Raw genomic sequence first — 18023 nt, 5'->3', positions numbered from 1 at the left:
ACCTTGTCTAAGAGGGAGTTACTAGTGGTAAATGCACCGGCCCAGATGTGGCAACAATACTCCATGCATGAGTAGATGATGGCTTTGTAGAGATATAGGGTACTCTCAGGTGTTAATTTTCTAGCACACTAGAGAGAGCCTACCTTCTTTCCAGCAGCTTTGGCAATGTCATCAATATATTTGTTCCAATTCATGTTGCCTGTGAATGTTAAGCTGGGGAGTTTGAACAACATTGAATAAGTAGTAAAATAAGTCTCAAGTCGTATTAAATAATTTGCGCTGTTTCTAAACCATGATTGGATCTTGGTAATCAGTTTATTAGTCTGCAGATATTATCAATCTATTGTTCATTATCCTTTTGATATTTGGCTTTTAGGATTAGTGGAATCGTTTGTGGGATCTTTTGTAACTTGGATATTCCGACTGTTTTGTTTTACAGCACATAAACCTTTTTCGGGTTATTTAATTTTGGAAGCAGTTATTTTGGAATCAATTTTTATGCTTCATATATCTTCAAATATTTATTTGTAGAGTTTGTTTGGTTGTTTTATGGCATATCAACCCTTTTCAGGTTATTTAATGCCAAATCCAGTGATTTGGAAAATAGTATTCATGTTGCATCCAGTTATTTTGTAGAAGGTTTTTATTCTTAAAGCTCTTTGTATCTTCAATCGGTAGTTTGTAGTGGTTGGTTTGGTTGTTTCATAGTGGATTTTATCGTTTTTGTTCCCTGTCCTGCAGAACATGAATGAGTTTTGCAATGGGAGAGGGAAAAGGGTTACAGTATTAATGTTTGGTACATTTTAAGTTAGGAAGTGGGGGAGATAGAAAGAGAAAGGGGAAATGGGGAGAAGAAAAAGGGGGGAAAAGGTAGGTTGTTTTTGTTTTTGCAGAACAAAAGGCTTTTGCGAAAGGAAGTAGAAAAACAAAAAACATCAATGTTAGGTGCATTTCATCTCAGGAAGCCAATATCTTCAGACAGCCTGATCTGGTAGCACCAGTTGTAATTATTGGAATTACTAAGATTGGAATTTCACTAAACTTTCTGTATCACAAAAATATTGAGCGGGGAAACTTTGATCTTTCTAGAGGTTTTACATTATTAAAACCACAGATCATCACCTGATTTATCTTTTTTTTATGATCAATCGGACTCGTGTAAAATTAACATTCTCTTTAATCCGTATGAAGAGCAGAATATGAAAATCTTTAGAGAAATCTAGACTTTTGAACTGTGTTGAGATTCTGCCCCAATTTCATAAGCATTCTGAAAAAAAAAGGAAACATTTTGTATACAAATGAAATGTAAGATCAATGGCCGTGGTTGTATTGTTTTAAATTTAAAAAAAAAAAACTATATAAATGGATTTTGGTTCTTCAATCTCTGACCAGGTTTTTATTTATCCCTCTTTCTTTTATCCCTATTTATCTCTCTCTCCTACTTTAGTAGTTGAACAAACTTGACATTACAGTTGCACAAATTAAATTATTCAAAACAATCTTTAAAAAATAGAAAATACTTACTGGATAAATTGAATCGGTTTTTTTTATTGTCCAAGTAACATTCAGAGCAGAAGTATTGACGGCAACAATCGTAACATTTGGAGGAAGAACTAAAAAAAAAATGAAAATAACATTTTATGTTTCTGAAATTTTGAGATGAGGACTAATGATTTGTACTATTATTATTATTATAATAAAAAAAAATTAATTTGTACAATTAATTAAATCAGAAACACATCAGTTGATTCATTACTACAAAATTTTAATTCTTCAGAAAGAGGAAGAGGGGAGATTCCTGTTTCTTTTTTTTTATGTTTTAAACAATAAATCAACAAAGAAAGAAAAAATGTTTTTTTTTTTTAATAAAAATTTGGAGAAAAAGTAAAAGGATAAAGTTAGGTATGTGTATATATTTATATTGTATATATTTATATGTAATATATGTATATATTTATATGGAATACCGTAAACTGGGGTGACACTGGCCACCCTGGGTGACTTTGATCCTTTAAAATAAATATAAATTAAAATAATGAGTAAGTAATATATGATCTCTGAATTTTAAATATAATTTCCAGGTCCTATATGATTTCATAATTTTACAGACGCGTTGTGGCGCAGCAGCAAATATTTGCTGCAGAGTTATTTACACATTTATTTATTTTTTTATTATATTTTAATGGCTCAAAGTCACCCCGGGTGGTCAGAGTCACTCTATCTTATGGTATATGTATATATTTATATGCAGAAATATTGATGGCAACAGCCGTAATATTTGGAGGAAGAACTAAAACAATAAAAATAAAATTTTATGTTTCTGAAATTTTTAGATGAGAACTGGTGACCTGTATTCAATTATTATTATTATTATAAAAAAAGTAACAATTAATTAAATCAGAAACACATCAGTTGATTCATTAATACAAAATTTTAATTCTTCAGAAAAAGGAAGAGGGGAGATTTCTGTTTCTTTTTATTGTGTTTATGTTTTAAACAATAAATCAACAAAGAAAGAAAAAATGTTTTTTTTTAAATAAAAGTTTTAAGAAAAATAAAAAAAAACAGGTTAAAGTTAGGTATGTGTATATATTAATATGTATACTGTAGAATTTATCCCTAAACTAATAAACTTAACGAATATTGGAACACAACTGCTAGGTAGAAGAGTGGGTAATATGAGATATATTTAGTTTTATGCAAAGAATGAAAATTGAAGGTGGAAGGCCTTTTCAGGGAGTTGAGTTAGTGCTTTTCGGGCACTCCCTAATAAAATAAATAACTAAACACAAGCTACTGAATAAACGAATAAACAACTTTGTAAAACTTAACGAGGAAAAGGTTTCTTGAAGCGAGTCAGGGTAAGATGCCAAAAAGATATAACTCAGATAAAACTTGTCTGCCTTTGCCCGGTAGTTATTCCCAAGTGGGAATCGTCGATACCGGTGTAGGCAGAGAGGGAGAATGAGGAAACAAGTCCGCTCTCTTTTCCGAAGTTGCCAGGGATTGAATGAAGGTTTCATTGCTCCCATATTTTTATTGTGATCAAAATTAGTGACATCATCCATTTTTCAATCAAATTGATTGATTGCCTACTCTAGTTGGGGTCTCATCACAGTGCACAAGAAAAAAGCTTCACATGCCTCCTCCTTAGTCGACAATATGTTGTAGTCTACATTGCACTGTAAAGAACTTACTGTCAATTTTATAAAATTATTTTTATATATAATGGCTTGAATTGGTTTAAAATGTGACATCATTCGGTTTACAGTGACTTGACAGTTGCCGTGTGTAATCATTTTTTTTTTTCTTTCATCTTTCTTCCCTCATGAAGCAACATTTGAAAAGGTAAAAACAAATTTTAAGTGATATTGATTACTTTTTAAATCCAATAAACTAAAAAAATTTTTTTTTAAATTCAAATCACTAAATCAATCGAAATCAAATATTCATATTAAAACTTTTTTATCTACTGTTCAATTAAAGAACATCCTTTCAATATTTAGAAAATTCAAAATTATGTCTTTTTTTAAATTAACTTTTGGAAAAAAAATCTTCATATACACACACACACACACACATATATATATTCTTTATAAAAATAAGAAATATAAACAAAAAAAAAAATGCTTCAAATACTTCTTACCTGGTGGAGTAAAAAATTCAATACTTTCAGTTTGGCCTGAATGTTTATATAAGAAAACTGATAAATCAACTTTATATTTGGTTGCAGGTTTCAGACCGGAAAGATTTTTATAATTATTGTGCTCTAACGATTGAATTGGTTCTTCTCCTGCTAATGTTTGATCAGTTTCATATAACAATTTATATTTTGGTGTCTCCTTCTTCTGTGGTGGAATATATTCATCCCAGGTAATGCGAGCCGACGTAAAGGATATATCAGTTGCCGCTAAATTTGTGACACTGCCTGGAACTGAAAAATTAGAAGAAAAAGGGAAAGATCAGAATTTTCATAAATTTAAAACAAAAATTGAAATCATTATTAATAACATCAACATAGAAAGGTTTGCAGAGAAGGAACAGAAAGAAAAAAAAGGAGAAAACAAAGATAGAAAGAAACAAAGAGAGAAAGAAAAGAGATAGAAATCATTAGCGTACAGCATCTCATTCTGACAACCAAAACAATTAAAAAACATTAAGTTTGCATTCTCGCTTCCATTATTCTGTCCTTTAGTCTTCGCATTCTATGCATGATGTTTCTGACAAAGGGGGAAGAATCGCTTTCTTATGGATTAGAATCTATTCTATCTAACATTTATTGTTTACTAGTTTTTGGCCTTGAAGTAGTATTTATTTTTAGCTCTTTACATCAAGTAGCTTCATGCCTTGCCTGGAGCGATATGCATAAAAAAAGAAAGAAATTTGGACACTGCTTCTAAGGCTCGATTGAAAAGGAATGGACTCAGAACTAATGAACTCCTACTTTATTCATACTAAATGTGCTGTTAATTCTAACATGACTTTAAGCATTTCTCTACATTGCTAAAACGACCTTCACCAACAACTCGCTTGCCCCTAATTTAAGTAAGGTCCACCAGACAACGTCTCTTAACACTCAAGAGCTTCGTCATCAATATGTTCATTCCTGGAAAATTAATATTTCATTTCGTGTAGTCATTTCTTTTTGTTGCTCGTGCAACCATATTTTTCAATACAATAAAGTGTTATTCGATTTAATTCCTTTCAGAAAATATTTTATCCAATCTGGAAGATTTTTACAATGGAAGCATTTTCCCATACTGTCCTAAATAGTGATAACAGCTTCTGACATTGATAAAAACAATGTTCAACATTGCTCTCTTTTTTCAGCTTTCCCATAAGTAATTACTAGGGTTGTGACAACGGCATATTCTTTTCATTGTTTTAACTCTTGAATATATATCCATTAATATCTTACATGTTTTTATATAGACTGATGTGGTTCTCGGTTGATTGACTGTGTCGTATATATACTTGAGAGTCGAAAGAATGAAAAGAATATGCTGTTGTCACAGCCCTACTAATTACATATGTTTACCATTAATATTCAACTATTTATTTCTTAATAGGTAGTACTTTACTTTTAACACCTATTTATGACTAGCAGGGAGACCCAAAGTTGCCAGGGATTGATGATTAATGACTGTTTCAGGCTACCATATTTTAATTTACATCAAAATCAGTAACATCATCCATTTTTCAATCAAATTGATTGATTGCCTGCTCTAGTTGGGGTCCCATCACAGTGCACAAGAAGAAAGCTTCACATACCTCCTTACAGTGACTTAGTTCACAATACATTGTAGTCTACATTGCACTGTAAAAAACTTACTGTTGATTTTCTAAAATTATTTTTATATATAACTAGCCTGGGTGCCCGGCGTTGCCCGGGCATTAGGCGGTGTGTGTTGAGGAAAAAAAGTGATAGTAAGCAGGCAGGCTCGAACCTGTACCGCGAAGCCGGAAAAGAAAAGAAAAAAACGTGATGCGTTAGCTGCCACGCTCATCACCAAACCGGAAGTGATGTAGATGAATTGATAAGTGTGTTAAGTTGACGTTTATAAAGTGAAATTAACAAGTGCGAGAATGTTAAGTTGCGTGATGTTTGACCTAGTTTTGTGCTGGAAGCCAGTTTCTGTTTTCCCCGCTACACGGCGATCAAAAAATATCTCGAAAATAGCTTGTAAAAGTCGGGTAAAAGATAGCCACGACCCGAGTTCCTTAGTCGTAGATATTATTATTTAGACAGCATATAAAAAGTTTTAAGAAGGAGCGAGCCAACCGAGAATCACGGCCTAAAAAGCCTATTGTAGACATACAGAAAAAGTGAACATACATACATACAGACATTTTCACTTTTATATATACAGATGGCTTGAATCAAAGTTTAAAATACAAAAGTCAAGTATCATGCTTCAATTGTGCTCTAAACAGAAACATTCATTTCAAACGTTCCTCTGTCATATCAAAGAACCTTTTATGTGTTGGACCTTTTGGCTTATGTTGTAATAAAACTTCTCGAAAGCATTTGTAATCTTAGGCTGTGTAATGTGTTAACTTTGGTTAAAATTGTCTGTTCCTCCTTTCATCGGATTATTTCAATTATCGATACATATCAAAGCCATTCTGATACGGAGCCTATCTAAGAACACTGGCAGGCACATAAATTACCTTTGTGTAAAATTTTATAAAAATTGGCCCAGCCATTTTCGAGTCCATAGGGAACGAACTCACACACAGACATACACACAGAGACAAAGTTTCTTTTATATAATTGTAGAGATAACTTTACTATACGAGAAACGTAAACATAAATACGGTTTTATTTTGGAACAAATGCAATAGCTTTTCTCTATGAATTTAACTTTTTTACAAAAAAAAAAAACCCACTAATTTTTTTATTTTTTTTATTTTTTTATTTTTTACACAGTGATCACCACTTATCAAGGCCCGGAAGCCACTCAGGGATAAGGGTTATTGTAAGTACATCACGTTAGTGAGGAGATTTTATGAAGTGTTTAATTAGGGGGGCGGTTCATTAGGAATTTGTTAACATTAGACTTGAAGACATCCAAGTTGTAGTCCGGAGGGAAGCAGGCAGACGGAACAGAGTTCCACAGGCGTGCAGTTCTAAGAAAGAAGCTTTGCTCATGAAATCCGCATTTTGATTTAGGCACAAATATAGAGTGGGGGAAATTTTTCACAGTGGATTCAGCTAGACGGGTGTTTTTCGTGAAAGATTGGTGAGGGGGGACCAGGGATTGGAGTTCAGACGAGCACCTGCCATGAAAATAACGATAAAACAAGGATAGGCTCGCAACGTCTCTTCTGTGAGAGAGGGGTTGCAGGGTAGAGAAAAGGGCATCCCCCACTAAACCACGAAGTCTATTTTGTACTCTGTCAAGGCATGATAGGCTGTTTTTGGCAGCTCCTGCCCAGATATGGCAACAGTATTCCATCCTTGGCCGTACTTGGCTTTTATATAGATAGAGAATTGCATCAGTAGTGAGATATCTTCTGGAGCGGTAGAAGGATCCCACCATCTTTCCTGCGACCTTGGCCACAGACTTGATGTACGTGTTCCATTTTATAAGTCGAAGACATTCCGATACAAAACCTATCTAAGAACACTGACAGCCACATGAAGTATCTTCACGTGAAATTTCAAAAATCGGCCCAGCCATTTTCGAGTCCATAGGGAACGAACTTACACACACGCACAAAATTCCTTTTATATATTAGTAGATAATAGATTTTGTTTCAATAAAATGATATGTTTCATAGTTTTTGTGGCATTGTTTACTCAGACATAAAATATACAATCTATTTTTTTTTTTTTTACGTTAACAAAAATTATTTCATTTAAATTTTAATAATCTTACATATTAATATTTTACTGTATATTTTTGTTTATTATCAAACCAATGTCATAGACAAAAGTATTGTCTACATAAACACGCGTTCATTCACTAAACCTCTTCTCCGTGTCGAAAATGGACACTGTGAGAGATAAAGCGTTCCCTTTGAAAATATTGTATCCGAGAAAGAAAAATATAATTAAACTTCTACTTTTATGATTTCTTTTGGACAGGTTCAACCAGCTTCATCCAACCTTTTTCAGCAAACACCCCTTAGAACACTCGGATACTTACTACCGCACTCCTACCTACATGCATCCTTACATAATAATGTGAGTAGTAGTGGTAGTACATAATTAAAGTGAAAATAAATAATTGGATATTTATAATAGTTTATTCAATAAAATTCTACACTGTTGATCGAGTGGGAACAGTAACAACTATAAATCAAGTGGGTCAATTAATATATTTAACCAATGCTAATACAATAATCAATAAAATAAAAATCAGTCTTTCACCCCCCCCCCCCCCCCAAGGATCTCAGAGACCCCATATACGATAAATTTGGCCACCACCCACCTGAAATCTTATAACAACACCCTGGAGGGTGGTACAGACCTCATTGGGAAACTCTCGTCTAGACAAAGAAAATTTTTTTTTTATTTTTATGTGTATGGACTTGTTATGTTCATGTGACTAAGTTGTTGTTATATTTAAGTATTCAAGGACTGATTTGTGTTGTTTGCCAAAGGGCTATGGCTAAAGTTTATTCACTTATGAGAAGTCTGTGATGACTGACAAGCGTTTATGTGGCATGTTTAGTCTCTCCACACATAATATATCAACTTTATTTATACTTTGTTAGACCAATCAAGTAAAATAGTTAAGAAATATTCAAAGGGTCTAAATGACAGTGCTTTTTGTTCGTATGTATGCGAACTTAACTAGTGAGTGAGTTCGTAGGATCTCATCAATCTGTCACTATATTTAAAAGTCTATACCAGTGGCTTGTTGTGTTTAGGGCTACAATCAGATTTTGTTTGCTCTCCAAGAGTATTTGTAGCAGTTAGTAACACTTTGTATGAATGGCATAGGTTCGTGTTGCAAGTTCAAGCTCTCACTCACTCCAGCGTTTAAAAGAAGAGTTAAATGTCTAAACCAGGGTTTCCCAACCTTTTTTGGTACCCCTCCCCCGAACACTCGGATACCTACTACCCCCCCCTCCTACCTACAGGCATCCTTACATCATACTATTAGTATTAGTAGTATCAAAGTGAAAATAAATAATTGAATATTCATAAAAGTTTATTCAACAAAATTCTACACTGTTGATCGCAAGGGAACAGTAACAAGTATAAATCAAGTGGGTCAATTAATATATTTAACCAATGCTAATACAATAATCAATAAAATAAAAATCAGAATAATGATCGCAAGAAATCACCGATCATTGTGCAAATTGTTGTTGTTGATCAGCAACAAGTTGAGAAACACCAAGTAATGTTAATAGAAGCTCTCAGTCTTTCACCACTCTCTAAAGGATCTCAGGGTCCCCCTATACGATAAATTTGGCCACCACCAACTTGAAGTCTCATAACGCCCTCCCTTTGTGGGCGTTATGAACCCCATTGGGAAACCCTGATCTAAAGGAAGAGGTTTCTAAGGAATATAAAATTCACAAACAGTTCCCAGTCGCATGTGTCTCCTACTCAGGTGAAATGATTTTTAACAACGTTAGTTTTTTTTTGTTTATTTAGCAGGAAGGTATTGCCATGCTTCTACATACAGCACCTGGTATTCCCAAATTATCACCCATCTGCTACTGACCAGGCTGGTTATCACTAAAACTTGAATTGTTTCTCTTATCCCCCCCCCCCGTAAAACTATTTAAAACAACAAAACAGAGTAAATGATCTGAAAATGAATAAGAAACAAGTTTTACATAAACAACGTGATAACGTTCAACAGTGTTTTCCTTTTTCGTGTTTATAATGATCACGTGTACACACAATACACACGTTTACAAACATCACAAAAATTACAAATCACCTTATTTTGCTAAGAAAATCAAAATAAGAATCCAACAAAATGATAAATAATAATGTAATGATTGTTTTCATAACTGCATCTTCACAAAAACTATTTCAAACAATAACACCGAGAAAACAGGCAGACGTGATTAACAAACTGATCTTAAATAAACAACATGGTGTGCAGTGACTATTGTCGCGGTTTCAAAATCACTGCCTCCATTTTTTTTCTCCTTTCTTCGCCCCCCTCCCCGCTGTTCTCTTCCCTTACCTTAAACTAAGACCAACGCGAGCTAACATATGAACATATCCGGGTTCAGTGAATAAATTCACTTTCCTTTTCTCTCTTCATCATCGATTTCGCTACGCACGGCAGAATTCAAATATTTCAACAAAACACCAATAATTCAGGCATTTGACTTTCAGACGAAATTAATTTAAATGGAATCAACAAACTTCCAAGCTACTTTTGATTGCATAAATTTCGTCCTAAAATTAATTAGAGTCGTTTGTTTGTCTTATTGGGAGCGACTCCACTAACATCACACTGGCCAAATGGATACAGCTCGTTTTGGCCCAGTCTGGCAACTCGGCTGGGGGGAAAAAAATAAAAATCCCTAATATATATATACGTTAACATATATATATATATATATATATATATATATATATATATTAGCATTGTAAATATGTCATTTTCATCTCATCTGGGTAGATTTCAAATAGCTTAAGTTTATAAAGTGAATGCGGTATTGTGGTGATTGCAACTAGTTTTAGGGAATAGACCAGTGGACGACCCCTGACAACCCCCACCCCCAATTCCTTTATGGCTTCATGCCTAATCATAAAGTTGTAGCATTTTTTGTTTATAACGCCTGGCACATGTTGTATGCCTTTAAAAATGTAATATAATTTTCATGATAAATAAAGGCAACTCGGATGGGGAGTAGGAGGAGGCTCCCGAAGCGATGATTAACACGTCGTCGACAGATTCCAGCAGCGACAGCAGCCGTCTCAGCAGCAGTTCAAACAGCCCTTATCAGGGCTAAACAACCAGCCTTTATCAGGGCTAATAAGTTTTTCACTAATGCAATTCACTACTGCTTGCCTCCTGAGACCCACCAGCAGCGAACTTCACTCCAAGTCTCCAGCTACTTTCAGCAGCTTCCTGTTCATTCCTACAGCCTTCAAGTCCTTGGTACCTCCAGCGCCTCCAGCTTCCTCCTGCAACCTCGCCTGTACCTCGCTCCACTGGCCTACAACCTCGCTCCTCCGGCCCCACAACACTACCTTCCATTTATCGAATCTTCAGGTGGCAGATAGGGGCATTGCTTTCAGATATCAAGATTAGCTGGAAATACCCAATAAGCAATTCCAGATTCAGACAGTATATGTGGGGTAAGCTCTTATCAGGTATATCTCTATGAAATACCTCTCTCTCTCTCTCTCTCTCATATATATATATATATATATATATATATATATGCCTGATGTAAAGTGTTGGCTGCCATAAAAGCTTACTGATTGACTTGGTTCCGTGCGGGCTAGTGTTGATCATGAAAAGGCGTTGGTCAAAGAAGGGCATCGTCCTTAAAAGTTTTGTTTTAAATAAACCTTCATGGATATTTCTATGGGTGCGGCTAGCCAGCTACCTGGACAAGAGGTCCATCAGTATGGATGATGTTCCTCAACCTACATGTTAATAAAAAAAACAAAAGAATACCAAGCAGTGGGTCTTCCTGCTAGTATTTATATATTTATGTTTTGGGGAAAACTTTGTAAATATTTATTAAAAAAAAAAAAAAAAAAGAAAAGAAAATGATAAACAGCAACACGTTACATTAAAAACTATCCTAAAATCATTCCTATCATAAACTGTCGAAAGACTCATTGCCACTCCTAAAACTGCTTGCAAACTAATTCTAAATATATCAACTTCTATTGTCCAGTACTTTCGTCTCAGTTACAGCCACATCTTGATTAACAATCCTATTTTAGTTCCCTTTGTGTGTCTTGGTGAATAACTTCCTACACATTTGTTCTGCTGATAAACTTGGAGGACTTCGATAATATCACACAATAGCACATTTCTAATAAACAGCAGCATTATTTGGTATTATGTCTGAAAATTAAAAAATATGACAGCAGTACAGGTGTGATTGAACCATAATACTTGACTTTTTTTCTTTAATTTTGGTTCAAATAAAAAAAATGAACTTCTGACTTCATTACTAGTTTTGAATTGCAACTTATCAAGATAAATGTATACAAGTCAGTCATTTAGAAAAAATCTATTAATAGCTGTATTTATCCAATCTCATCCATGTATACTGCATAATCACATTGACACATCGGTTCTCATTAGATCACTGAAGTTAAGCAATGTTGAACCTGGTCAGTACAAGATGGGTGACTATTTAAGAATATCAGGTGCTGTATGTTAGAGGACGTCAACACTGCCCTGCAAGAACTAGAAAAACCTAAGGTTGTCATCTCTTTTAATCAGGATATACATACAACTGGGAACTGCTTGTGAATTTAATATTCCCATGAAACTTTGAGGGAAGCCTGTTCAACCCGCCTAGGTTTAATGTAGTTTAAAAAAAAAAAAAAAATCCCCCATTGTAAATTCTAAAAATGAGTGGGGGGTTTTTTCCACTGGGAATGATTCTATAATAATTTTTGTTGATGATGATAAATTTGTATTTTGGTATGGATTCTAGAGTTCAACAAAATACCACCCAAAGAAGATAACGTCGGCTGAAACATTGTAATAATAACATCCACATAATACAGATGAGATTTTAGTTCTTTTCTTGTGCCAGAGAATAATTGAAACCATCTATCACTGCTCTATCGTTACTGTCATCGTCGGTGCTCGACTGAGCTCCAATCTATGCCCGACCTCCCCTGTAAAATATTTGTAACAAATACTCGTTTAGTTACAATAATCGTTAACAATTTCTCTTAGTCTCTATCCATGCCTAAAACCAAACAAATTCCATGAGCAGAGTTTCTTTCCTATAACTGTCCATCCGTGGAACAAGATACTGTGGAGCTACTTCCTGGCTGATTATAATTTGGTTATTTTCAAGTCTAATGTAAATAAGTTTTTATTGACCCGTCCTTTGAAATAACTAAGTCCTATCCAATGTTCCACCATTACTGATCATCATTGAGTTGTCTCACCAACTACCTAACATTTATTGACCCTTATCCTTGAGTGAACTCCTGGCCTTAAGTGGTGATTGTCAAGTAAAAAAAATAAATAAATTTTTAAAAAGCACCATTCGCAGAAGATGCTCTCTTCAGAAAGAATCACCCTTTCCACATGCTATGTCAACTTTTAACAATTCAAGGCTCTTTTGAAGCACTTACTCTTCTTTGAATGCCTTCTTGAGAGAACTTGAATTCCTACTAGATACTATCCTTGGGGATCTTGTCTCTCTGTATAGTGGCTTGTCAGAGATCCTGATCAAATATTAAATAAAATGGTGTACTGTCTCCCCAAGCTGTCCCCCCTCACAGTTTTGTGTGCATTTTGGTGCTGAGGGTCGTTTTATTGTTTCACAACAGAATATTTGGAAATCGTTTTTAGAGGTTGAGAAAAATACATTAAGAATTTTAAAATCTCTTTCAATTTAATTTCTAAAATAAAAGATGCTTACTTAATTAAAAAATAAATCCAATATTTTTATTTTAGTGATATGTTCTGCAAAAGGGGTATATTCGTTTGAAGTAGCTGAGTGATCTTTGCTACTTTTCTAGCACTAATCTGGCATGGTAATGAACATGAACGGAGCTGATATTCCTTAGCATGAGACTTGCACCATACCTTTCAACATCTCTACCAGGTGGTTCCACCAGTCAGTATTTATAGCTTAACCAGCCAATCATATTCTTATAAGGAGGAAATGTATTCATTTCATCACTCATTAGATATTTTTAAGGCATTGTTTAGTAAATTTATAAATAAATAAAATTAAGAAGTTACTACAACTGTTTCATCAACTAGTGTCACATAAAACGATGGTTAAAATATTTTAATTTAAAAAATCTTCAAATCTATATAATAAAGTAATCTTGATTTTTTTCTCCTGATTCTACAGTTTTAATACAAAAATAAACGAACACTTCTCAAATAACATCATATATATTTATATCAACCAATGCACACATCTTACACCATGGTTCGCAAAACTACTAGTTTATTCAATAAAGTCGCAAATATTTGACAAAATTTTATTTTGTTTGTATTTTGTTGTTGTTGTTGTTGCTGTTCATAAACTATTTGGAAATCATTTTTAGAGGTTGGAAAAATACATTAAGACTTTATAAGCTCTTTCAATTTAATTTCTAAAATAAAAGATGCTAACTTAACTAAAAAATAAATCCAATATTTTTACCTGAGTGATATATTCATTTCATCACTTATTATATATTATTATGCCATTGTTTAGTTAATTTATAGATAAATAAAAGTAGACAAAGTTACTTACCTGTGGAAATGTTTTGGAAACGAGTTTCATTATTTGAATTTTTAGCTGTTAGTGTGAATAAACTCCCAGCAGTCAAATTTGTGGCTTTCCCAAAATATTCAGTTTTGTTGTAATAATTAAGTAATGGATAGTTTTTCGAAAGAATATAGGCATCAGTGAGTGTCACGTTGATCAATGTGGAATTTACTGTTGAAATATTGAAGCTGATTTCATTCAAGGTGCTGGAAACATGTGTAAACTGAAAAAATAAAAATATTATTTTAAAAAGTTATGCCAAATATTTCATCAACTAATATCACATAAAATGATATAATAGTTATCGACCTACTATTATATAAAACGAAGTGTGTGTGTGTGTGTGTGTGTGTGTGTGTGTGTGAATGAGTTCCTTATGGGTTCTGAAACAGATGGGTCGATTTTTATGAAGTTTCACACTAAAGTACTTTATGTGCCTGGCAGTGTTCTTTGTTAGGTTTTGTATCGGAATGTCTTCAATAAGTATTGATAATTTAAATAATCATATAAAACAAGGAACAGGCGATTTGGACCAAACTTAACACCTCATACAGCCTAACATCACAAGTGGATTTGAGAAGTTTTTTACCACACAAGCCGAAAGACCCAACATAAAATCAATAGTAGGTTCTTTGATATGACAGAGGCACATACGAAATGAAGGTTTCTGTTTAGAACACAACTGCACCATAATACTTGACTTTTTCATTTTAAACTTAAATTCAAGTCATTATAACCGCACAAGCAGTAAGGCTAGGCATATAAAAGCAACAGTAAGTTCTTTGATAGGGCAGGGGCGCATTCAAATGAAGGTTTCTCTTAGAGCACAATTGGAGTATGATCTTGACTTTTACATTTTAAAATTTAATTTAAGCCATCTTCTTCTAGGAAGAAAATTATATACATGGAACATCCATGCATATAAAAATCGAAATAAAATGAAACATTAAGAGAATAGAAGGGTCACCAGTTAGCAAGTGCTAACTAAAACATAAACAAAGTTTTATAAATGAAAAATTTTTACAAACAAAACATTTTTATACAAGAGATAAAAATAAAAATGTTACTTTTAATAATGAAAATACTCATTGATAAGAATTTGTTTAGTGAAGAAAGTCAAAATATTTATAATGTGAATAATATGTGAATATAAATAATATATGTGAGTATTTGGCATTGTGTATGAGTGTGTGTTGGTTTACTTTGATCTTGTTACTGCATGTATAACTGAATAGTAGCAATTTGTTCCTATACATCTGACTCTTGTTAGTGTATAAGAATATGTGGGTGAGATAAATAAGGCTGGCATACGAGTCATCGAGTCCTTTCTGCGCAAAATGAAGACTTGTATACAAGTTATTGAAGTGTTCCTTTTTGCTTCCAACAGCCATCGGCATAGAAAGCGGTGATGGACATTCTTGGGTTCTTCTGTGCAGCAGGCTGGTGAAGTCTTGGTCTCGATTTTTGGCAGTTTATTTCATAGGAGTTTCTAAGTTTGTGTTAGTTGATTACTTTCACATAGACTCATTACTTTTTTCAGTTTAAAACGATTTCCATTATTTGAAAATACTTTCAGTCAACATGTTATTGTGAAAACTTACTTGCTTGCTTTTAAAAGCAATGATGAAACAAAGTGGAGAAAGAAAGAGGGTAAGAAGCAATTAGAGTCTTTTGCTTTTTTCAGTCATCAGTCTCCTGTTCTGCACATCTCTTTATATGATTTAACCTTCCTCTGTTAATAATTCTGATAAAACCAATTTCAATTTTAAAAAATTCATACTAAACTGGACCTATATTTATTTAGATCTAATTATACCAAACTTCCACTACTAACTATTACTACATTATTGTCCTAATGACTACCATATACGCATTAACCCTTATCCTCGAGTGGCCTCGGGGCCTTGATATGTAGTGACTTTTTTTTTTTTTTTTTTTTTTTTTTTTACACACAATAATCGATCAAAATACTATGTATTAGTGTTAGGATGATTAATTGGAGTCAGTAACTGGAAAAAATTGGAACATTTGAGGGTATCGGAATCGGTATCAGAAAAATTTATGCTTATTTTCCGATGCCAAAATGATTCTTTAATTGTCTTTTTTACATTTGATTTTGTTTAAAGCAAAATCTTCCATTGCTGGTAATAACGATAAAATAATGAATATTTATTGATTTTAAAATATCAGTAACAGTAAAATCTATAGATCAACCACACATATTTTTAAGTTTAGGAAAACATCTGCACATTTAACATGTGTTTTTACGGTAATCGGGGAAAAATAACAAATCTATAGTTAAAAATTTAGGAATTTATAAAGAATCAGAATCGGAAATTTAGTACAGAAGCATTAATTATATTGGAATCGTTCCATCACTACTTTGAATGTAGTAAAAAAAACAAAAGCCCAAACATATGTATGCCTAATCTGCATAACTTTAATGGTTCTACATTTACTAGCAAAAGAGCTCTCATCTATTCTTTCAATGTGACCATACCAACAAAGTCTCCTGTTCTACACACATCTGTTATAAACCTGTTAAAAGGTTACAAAGGAAAACAGAACACCAAAATAAAGTAACAACAACTATTGCAGAACACACAATAGGTGGGGCGTTTGTCGTAGCCGACGAATGACCCAGGTTGGTCTACCAGATATCAACCGACACCTTATGGCTCAGTCTTCAGGTATTTACTGAGATTGGAATAGTAGGTAACATAGGTTAGTTCCGCCTCAACATAGACAAAAGCCCAAACACAGACATTCGTATACCTAATTTGCATAACTTTAACGATTCTGCATCTATTGGCCAAAAGAACGCTCATCTATTCTTTCAATGTGGCCATACTAACAAAGTCTCCTGTTCTACACACATCTCTCTATGCAATTTAATATTCCTCTGTTTGTAATCCAGCTAAAACAAATTTCAATCCAAAAAATTCATATTAAACTAAGCGCGTAATTTAGATAAAACTCTTTTCTCTCATTTGTCATCAAATAAATTACTATTGAAAGATACGTCAGCCATTAGTTATCAGCAAATTTAACATACGTTATGTTAGACTATTTTTCGAATTTGCCTTCCAAACTCCCCTATTTCTGTCCAGGTCCTTATCTTTCACTCATTACACCTATATTACCATCAAAGCAGCTTACTGTTATTTAAATCAATAAACGATAGTCAATTGAAATACGACGCATGTACTAAAAAACAAAGACCCAAACATTTGTATACCTAATTTGCATAAACTTTTATTTTTTACAGTTTACAATAAATTAATGTTTTGTATCAAACATTTATTTATTCTAGACTCATACCTCTTGCTTCCTTTAGTCCTCACATTCCATGAGCAATGTTTCTGATAAAGAGGGAAGAATTGCTGTCTTCTGGGTTGGAATCTATCCATCTAACATTTATCATTGGCTAATTTGTGACTTTAAAGTGGTATTTTTTTTTTTAGCTCTTTACATCAAGTGGCTTCATGTCTTATCTGGAGCGATTATATACATACACCTTGTAGTGTAGTTTTATAGCGAGGCAGAAAGTCGTCTTTCTTCATGTATGTCTTGCAACAACATAAAGTGAACACATTCGCTATATATAAAAACTGCTGCACAACTCTCACGTTACACAAAATCTTATATAAAAAAAAAACAAACAAAAAAAACACGTTTTTAATGGTTCATAGGTTTATTGAGGTTATATCTCTTTGGCTTGGATATCACAAAACCATACTTGTAATCAGCTGACATTAAAGAACCTTCTTATGCTTGAGTGGCTTTTGACCAGGGCTGGATCTAACTGACTCTGGCAGGTAATATTTAACGTTTTTTGTGTAACCTATCCTGAAAAAAAATGTGACTTAAGATATTAAGATACAATAGAATATTTCCCTAATTTTATCCACTGCAAAAAATGCTATTTTTGAGGAGTCGGAGTCGGATGAATTTTACCGACTGACCGACTCCTCTGGTCCATGAATTGGCCTTGACTCCGACTCCCCAGCCCTGCTTTTGACTATGGTAAGTGGGGATTCACTAGTATAAATAAAGCTTACAATTGAATGTTTTGGAACTTATTTACATCCAATAATTCTATCGTACTTATGCAGAATATA

At 33.5% G+C, this 18023-nt stretch overlaps 1 protein-coding gene across 1 annotated transcript in view; it reads right to left on the bottom strand.

Annotated features, from left to right (window-relative positions):
- LOC145248182 (tyrosine-protein phosphatase 10D-like) overlaps positions 1–18023 on the bottom strand; it is a 236166-nt gene that overhangs the window by 116919 nt on the left and 101224 nt on the right. Inside the window, exons 2-4 of the mRNA XM_080110035.1 lie at positions 13888–14125; positions 3647–3934; positions 1525–1613 (exon numbers count right to left, since the gene is read on the bottom strand). Coding sequence (XP_079966161.1) covers positions 1525–1613; positions 3647–3934; positions 13888–14125 — 615 coding nt within the window. The remainder of the gene's footprint in view (positions 1–1524; positions 1614–3646; positions 3935–13887; positions 14126–18023) is intronic.

The sequence above is a fragment of the Euprymna scolopes genome, chromosome 26, assembly GCF_053919585.1.
Source record: "Euprymna scolopes isolate OS-2025 chromosome 26, ASM5391958v1, whole genome shotgun sequence".
NCBI lineage: Eukaryota > Metazoa > Mollusca > Cephalopoda > Sepiida > Sepiolidae > Euprymna > Euprymna scolopes.
Note: the sequence above shows the minus strand (reverse complement) of the source record. Positions and strands in the feature narration are given on the sequence as shown.